General features: G+C 34.5%; 1 protein-coding gene across 1 annotated transcript; it reads right to left on the reverse strand.

Moving 5' to 3' along the window:
* Nucleotides 1–1,214: 1,214 nt before the first annotated feature.
* LOC104460401 (heparan sulfate glucosamine 3-O-sulfotransferase 1-like) lies at nucleotides 1,215–2,249 on the reverse strand. Its single transcript, XM_010085164.1, has one exon. The coding sequence runs from the start codon at nucleotides 2,142–2,144 to the stop codon at nucleotides 1,215–1,217; it is 930 nt and encodes a 309-aa protein (XP_010083466.1). The 5' UTR covers nucleotides 2,145–2,249.
* Between the last annotated feature and the right edge of the window lie 5,759 nt (nucleotides 2,250–8,008).

The raw sequence follows: 8,008 nt of genomic DNA on the forward strand, positions 1-8,008 counted from the left end.
GAAAACAGAGCAGCACAACACTGTTGAACAAAAAAAAATATTAAAAATAAAAAAAATTCCTAATGCAGGGGTATAAGTGGGTACATTTTTATATATAATCTGAGTATGTCATACGTAGCATATTGAACACTGTATCTGAGATATACATTATAATAAGACGTTAATTTAGATTTGAGAACATCCCATGCCCTGCGTTAGAAATGACAAAATAAAAATACTCCATTCTTTGGAGGGCAAGCTTTTTTTTTTTTTTTTTTAAAAAAAAGAAAAAAAAGAGAATCAGTGTGTCATGGAGATATGTAAATTAAAGTCAGGAGAGCAACAGAATAACTAGTCACAGAATACAGACAATTAATATGGTAGTACTAAAGAAAAGCTTTTCCATTCAAGAGCAAAGTGATCTAATTTATATAATCAAACATTTGTACAGTTGCTAATATTTTTTTTTTTTTTTTGCTTTTTTTAACTGTATAGAATAATAGTGTAAATTGTGGTTGCCTGGGATATTTTAATTTCTTTACATTCAGAACTCTCACTTAAAGCTTCATCAAACAGGTCATATTGTTACTTTTGTTTGGAGGTTTTTTTGCAAACCCAAGATAATAAGAGTGTGGTTTAACACTAGTGATGTACAGACAGGTACCTTCTAGTTCACCTATTCAAAATCATAGGCAAAAGAGATTGTTTTTATTGTTAATTGATTAAGAACTTCAGCGTATTAACAGAGGATGACTCATTCATTTGGGCCACTATGTGTGCCCCTGTTTTAATATACAATTTAACTTACTATATGAAAAATTCTGGAAATCAGTGCCACTACCATAATATAAAAATATTAACAACAAAAAATACAGAACAGTTAGAATAATACCATTTCAAATATTTACATTTTTTTAAACTGTTAGAAGTAGTAATTTTTCCAAAACAGCACAAATCTTGTAACAGATACATCTCTGAAATAAGTCTGCTGAAGTTAATGTATTTGCAAGATGAGAGAAAAAAATCAGAATATGACACAATAATCACACAAATATGTGAAACTTATTTTTCCCAACAGAAAGGGTACCATTTCAATGAGTTAACAGATGTGCTATTCCAATGAAGCACATAACCAGTATGTTAAATTCTCATAATACGAATCTCTACAGTTTAGAAAGTTATGTTGAACGGAGTTTGTTTCAGGCCCTTTTTAAGAAACATTTATTCCAAATGCATTAATGCCAGTCAAAGGAATGATTAACCATTCTGTAAAATTTTGCATTGTGCTCTCTGAAATAAGAATACAGTTGCTCTAAAACAGTGCTGTTAACAAGAGGATGGGGGCGTCCCTTGGATTCATGTAAACATCTCTCCCTTCCATCACTTCTAATGCAGTAGAATCCCTTGGTTTGGTTAAAATAAAAGTTAGAAGACATAATTCGGGAAGGAAGATTTAGAAATCTTTCAACTTTTTGTAACTCAGGAAGAGGGTCCTTGATTAAAGTATTGCCATCCACTATGTGAATCTGATCCAAACTGAAATGCTTAAGCCACTTTTCCATATGAACATCATATAGACTTCTCTGAATAGCTTTGTATTTGGTATTAAGTGCTCCGTTCTTAATAACAATATCTTCAAAAAGCTGAACAGGCTTGTGGCTTTCTAGTCTATTGTAATATACTTGGGTGTAGTCAGATATAACTCTCTCAGTGGGATCTCTTAGAATGAGCAGCAGTTTAATGGAGCTATTCATGTCATGTATTCTTTCTGGAGCCTGTGATGATGTAAAATAGCCTGGTGTTTTCTCAATTGTAATTTGATTTCCATAAGAAAATGGCATCAGACTTCTATACCAGTCTACTCCTTTCACATAATTTTCATCCCAGTCAAAGAAGTGGACTTCTGTTGCTGCTACCACAATATTAGGATGAATATCCAACATTTCTAGCAATGCCCGTGTTCCTCCTTTACGAACTCCTATGATGATTGTCTGAGGTATTTGTCGGCTTGTGCCAGGAGGTCTCACCTGTGCTGAATAGTGTTCACTTTTATTGCTGAATAATCCTACTTGTGACTTCAGTGTTTCTAACAGTGCCTCATTCTCAACAGGAGCACCCTGAGCATGAGTCAGCAGAAGATAAGCTGACACTAAGAGGAAGGCCATGTGGAGAGGAAATAATTAGTTCAAGATGATGTTATGATCGACTAATGAAAGAGCCTCTTGAGTTGGTTGGCAAAACCAGTGGTAAACACACAGCAAGTTTCTGAAGCATCTACAAAACAAAATAAGACAAATCAGTATTTCTAAGCCCATCACCAGCTGGAAATTCAACTCACATTTCAATTCACAAACCTAATCTGTGATCATAACAGAAAATTTATACTGAAGTTATTTGTTTTCCCTGGCTTTATTTCAGAAGAACAAAAAATCCGTGTTTTTTTCCTTACCCATAAGCGACCAATGATGGATACTAACCCTTCAATAGCTTTTATTTCACAGAATAACAGAATCACAGAATGTTAGAGACTGGAAGGGACCTCGAAAGATCTAGTCCAATCCCCCTGCCGGAGCAGGAACACCTAGATCAGATCACACAGGAACACATCCAGGCGGGCTTTGAATGTCTCCAGAGAAGGAGACTCCACAACCTCTCTGGGCAGCCTGTTCCAGTGCTCTGTCACCCTCACCGTGAAGAGGTTTTTTCTCATATTCAAGTGGAACCTCCTATGTTCCAGCTTGCACCCATTGCCCCTTGTCCTATCACTGGACTATTTCCTCTAAGCAGGACATTAGAATTGCTGACCTGATTTAAAATTGCTGATCATTATCTGCTTGATTTGATTTTCCTAGTTCTCTTCCATATATTCCATACCAAATATTATAATAATAATTTCAAAGCATTTTTGAATGTCATTGCTTTTCCACAAATTCCCTACTAGAATAGTATATCTTAATCTAAATAATAGCACTGGATGATGGTTCATCCATTTGGTTTCCAGGGAGCTGTGGAAGCTATGGGTCATACGAAAAAGGTTATTTTTACTTAGACACAGAAAACAAAGCACAGATAGAGGCAAAATTTTGGAATCATTGCCCTTTAGAGCAGAAAACTAATAGTGTGGCAAAGCAAGTGAAGTGTCCGAGTTGGGCCAGTGCAGAAAAAAAAAAAGATACAGGGTAGATTCTTTGCAACTATCCAAGTATTGTGAAGTACAGTAACTTAAGTGTTGGGAAAATAATATTCTTCAGTTCCTCCAGAGCTGCACATAAGAGATACCTAGATGCCTTTTGGGCACCTAAGAGCTTTTGCAGGGAAGCATGTCTGGTTGGAGCAAGATATCTTATTTTTCTTAATCCACATAGCATATGATCATTTTAAGGAAGTAGTGAATATTTGAAAAAAGCTTTAGGTCTGCAGGTATGTACATGTGCATGTGCAAGTCAAAGAAAATATCACTGTAACTGTGTTGCTAACATTTGAAATCTCTTGGGTAACTCTTGTATATATTATTTGAAACAGATTGCTAACATATCTGCTATCATAATAGCAATGATAAAAAATTCAGATCAGTGCAACACCTTATGCAACTGGAATCACTATGCTTGGATTGCCTGTCTGAAAATCTTACAGGACAAATCCTCATAGAGAGGATTCTTGACTTCATCCTATTTCTGAGCAATTATAACATTTTAAGATTTGCAGGATGTGTCTATATCCTTAACTTGTTTTGTTTTCAATGTACAGTGTGGAAACAAGCTATTTCATACAGTGAAGGGGCAGTCATTTTTCATAGTAACTGTTTTTGGAATCTATTTCAATTACGGTTCATATTCTAAAGTAGTTTCAGAAATCCAACTTTAGCTCCTTCTTCAGTTCCACTGTCACTTAGTCTCTTTCTTTTTCTGAATATATTGGTCACAGTACTTCAGCTCTTAGAAACAAACTTAGAAAACACTGCCAATTCCCATTTGCTCTGAGGAGCACTCAGTATTTCTATTTTAAAATTGTTTATTTAGAGGCTTACTTTACAGGCTTAAACATTTAACATAAGAACATTCTTGATAATAACAATCTATGCAATGCAGCAGATTCATCAAATCAATCTTCTAAATCTTATTAAAACCTAGTCCAGCTTCTGGGATATCTAGGAATGACTCTCGTTAGCCTGAATGAGCTCTAAACTCACAAATAGTGAGTTATTAGCTCTAAATTTGCCCTTTTATGTCCAAGTAAGACCTAAAGGGTGACTGCTCCCTCAAAAAGAGCACAGCTTCAACCAGGTAAAGTGTGTGAGCAAACACTTATTAGATATTGGAAGGTCCAAGTATGAACTGGCATTGTAATCAGAGACTGGAGAAAACAGTGTCCTCCTTTACAATCCTGAAAGGAAGCTTCATTTTAAAGGTCACAAGTTTTTTTACTAATAACTTCACATGAAGTTCTGTTTAAAGTTCTCAAGAGCAGGGAATGTAGTCATTTGTATGGCACTTAGAGGATGGAAGAACAGATATGTTTATACCAAAACCATTTGTAGTTACGTTTTTCAGAATGACTACTCTTTTGGATGGCAAGTTTACGAAACAGTAAACGTGTTATTTAATGCTGCTGAGGAATTGAAATGCATTCTGCTGTAATGGCAGCTAATGTTGGTTTTGAAAAACTCTCCTAAAACACTGACTGTGCAATCTGAGGCATCACACCCCAGGTGACACCTGAAATACCAGCCTTCAAATGTTAAGCATGTTTGTAGGCAGTGACTCTGCTTTAATAATTTCAAGCCACATTTTTGGTGATTCACAAGGTTCCTAAACAGTCCATTCTGAATAAGGACAGAACTATGCATAAAATGGTTTTGAAAACACTTCCTCTCTACACTTTCTCTCTTCTTTGAAGTAGGAATATATGGCATTACAGTTGCTTTCCAGAGCTGTGATGCCAGTAGGCTGGGACTTGGGAGGAGGCTCAAGGGAGCAGGGAGCAGTTTAGTCTTTCTTTTAACCTGTTCTGAAACCCCAGTGTTAATTTACATTCTATTAATCTTCATTTTTAAATTAAAATACTTTCAGGAAGACTGAGGAATTGTTTTTGTAAACACCTTACAATTTTTTTTCAATTTATCCTTTTTGTGCTGATACACACAGCTTATTATACATTATAATGCGTATACACCTGTATACATTAGATTACAAGCACTTTGAAACTGAGGCAAGATCAGCCTGAATGTCTGCCAAGCAAGAAATGCATTGCAAATAGCAAGGTGGACACATATAGTTCATTATCTAAATTAAATTCTGGAATGATCCCATCTTGAAACATTTTTATGAACTGATTCTTGACAGATATTTTAGGCAACTTTATTTAACCAGAAAGAAAATTACTTTTAGAGCTTTTGAGAAGAAGTATTCTCTAGGCTAACAAGGTTAATAACTTAAAAAATAGAAGAAGAGAGAAGAAAGTGGGAATTTATCTGAAATAAGCTAAAACAAGTGTGAAAAAAGGTACAAAAGTATTTCAGACTGGGGAGTCTGCAGTAGTATAGAGAGAGGTGTGTTCCCAGATCTGGTGGCAGGTGAAAAAATGCTCAAATTTACTTTTAAATTTTATTTTAAAAAGCCCAAGACACTAATATTGTTTTATCTGTAATTAACTGATAGATACCTAGTTTCATGCACATAAGAGTCAGGTGCAAATACTGTCACTCAAAGAAGCCTGGAAGCTGAATGAGAAATTAATACTTAGAACTAAGGAAAGATTGGTCTTCCAAAATATTCTCAGGTTCACATGTGATGTGATTGAGAGTCTGTTTAATTTACTGTCTGAAATCAGCAGTTCTCTACAAAACACACCTAGAAAGCAAGTAACAAACTTTCTATGGGCTAAAGTATTAGTAGCATTTTTGAAAACAATTGTGTTACTTTGACCAGTTTGAATTTAATTGGTTGTTCTATACAGAGAAAATTTCTTAGAATCATTGCTAGATCAAAATCTTACCCAGGAAATACTACCGGGAATAATCAAATTCAGAATGTGCTGTAAAACTGGGGTCTAAATAGATCAAAATTGCCTTTGGGAGCAGTTCCATCAGAAAAACATTCTATCTTCAGCCTAAGATATTTGATTGATTTTGATGAAGCTCTAAGATGATAGATCCTGTGGTTATAATTGCTACATAAATGTAAAGGTTTTAAAGATGATTTATCAAATATAATTGGAATGTTATTTGAATAATTTTGTGTTGCTTTTCTGTCTTTATGCAATTAAATGCATGAACTGCTTTTTGTAATGAAAACAATATATTTTACATTGCTGCATGGCCCACTCTTTGAATCTCACAGTATTCCTGAGAAATTAACCCCGTGATACATGATCAGAATTATAGTGCCTCATTACCTGTTGTTTGTTTTTTTTCTTTTCCTATTATTTGGTAGTGTCGGTGCTGCTTACTAACATAAGGTACATCAACACATATGATACTTATTAAGCAGAAATTAAATTCAGAAATAAATTCATGCTGCAGAGAGGACTAATTAAGTAAATAATACCTTGCGTTTTTGTTTGGTTTACTTTTTTAAAACCTTAGACTAGATTGAAGAAGCTAATATGCTGGCTGAAAAATAATTTTAATATTGCAGAAATGTTCTAAAGACCCTTAACTGCTGCACTGTATTGTAAAAAAGAACTTCTAAGCAGCTTAAGATTTATCTTGCTTCAGGGTAAACCTAACTATATTATTATTGTTAATTTATAATATTATTAATTTATAGTAATACTTTCCACTGCCTGTAATGCTTTTCATTGGAAAATTTCACAACAGTTTGTGTTAACGGACTGGCTGCACCCTATTAAAGCACCATTCTCACCCTACAAGAAATTGCAACTGACCAACCTATAGATCCAGTTCAGGAGTGCAAATGCTTTGAAAAGTCAGCGTTAACATGATCTGCTCAAGGTCATGTAACAGGTTTATAGTCCAACCACGAATAAAAACCCCTGGGCTTCCAATTCCCCTTCCAGTTCCAACTTTGTGCCATTTTAGGGCAGCCACTCACATCTCTTATTGTAACTTAGGCTTAGGTTACAGGCTGAACTGAAAAGCAAAGAGATTCCTCAATGCTTCAGCATAAGGTTTGAGTATTTTGTAGAATATGGCAGTTTCCTCCCATTTGCTTCCCCCTCCCCCAAATTGAAACAAAGTACAAACTCAGGATTTTGTTGTCTCAAGGTACTTATGCAGAAATACTCTTATTCATTACTGAAAACTACAAGAAGGGGAGGTGGTCAGAACAAGAATAACAAAGCACCAATTTTTGTCCTGATTTTTAAAAATACATTTGGATTTAAAAAGTGTAATGCTTTTCCATTTTATTCTTATTGGACACTAACTCATCCCAACACAAAGACCAGCCACTGAGAAGAGTACAATTCAACCATTTTAAGACTTACTGGCACACAAATTTGTAACAGCTCAATTATCTCTATATAATTAAGAACATCTCTAACGCTGACAATATAAAAAAGCTTTAGCAGCCTAACTGTATTCATGACCAAAGATCATAAAACGTGAACTGTTTCAGGAATTTTTTAAAAGAAAGATAACAGTTATGCCAGTGTAAAGTATCCATACACAGACTGGCTTTATGTAATAAATATTTCTAAATAACAACAACAATACAATTCTAAAAGTTTTCAAATATCTGAAATTAGGCTTTTTTTTTCCTTTGGTAAAAGTAGAGCTAGTTACACAGCATAATAAATGCAAATCTGCTCTAAGTATAGCTTATATATTTTTGAAAAAACAGGTAAATGAATAATCCAGTGCATATGGGATACATTGCTTAATACAATCCAATATAATTTTATTGAAATCCAATAAAACAATGACTAATTCTATTAATTCTAAGCATGAAGTGTTAGAAGTAATACAACCATCAAAAGTCCTCTTCATAACACCTTAATTCTGCTTTATAGAATTGTTTGTGAAATAATGTACATCTAAAAATACCTGGGACATGTCCAATCATTAAGC

Source organism: Pterocles gutturalis, unplaced genomic scaffold (assembly GCF_000699245.1).
Source record: "Pterocles gutturalis isolate BGI_N339 unplaced genomic scaffold, ASM69924v1 scaffold31805, whole genome shotgun sequence".
NCBI classification, from domain to species: Eukaryota; Metazoa; Chordata; class Aves; order Pterocliformes; family Pteroclidae; genus Pterocles; species Pterocles gutturalis.

Bases quoted from the DNA above. Each gene is read 5' to 3' on its own strand.
- LOC104460401 (XM_010085164.1), bottom strand. From the start codon at position 2,144: ATGGCCTTCCTCTTAGTGTCAGCTTATCTTCTGCTGACTCATGCTCAG.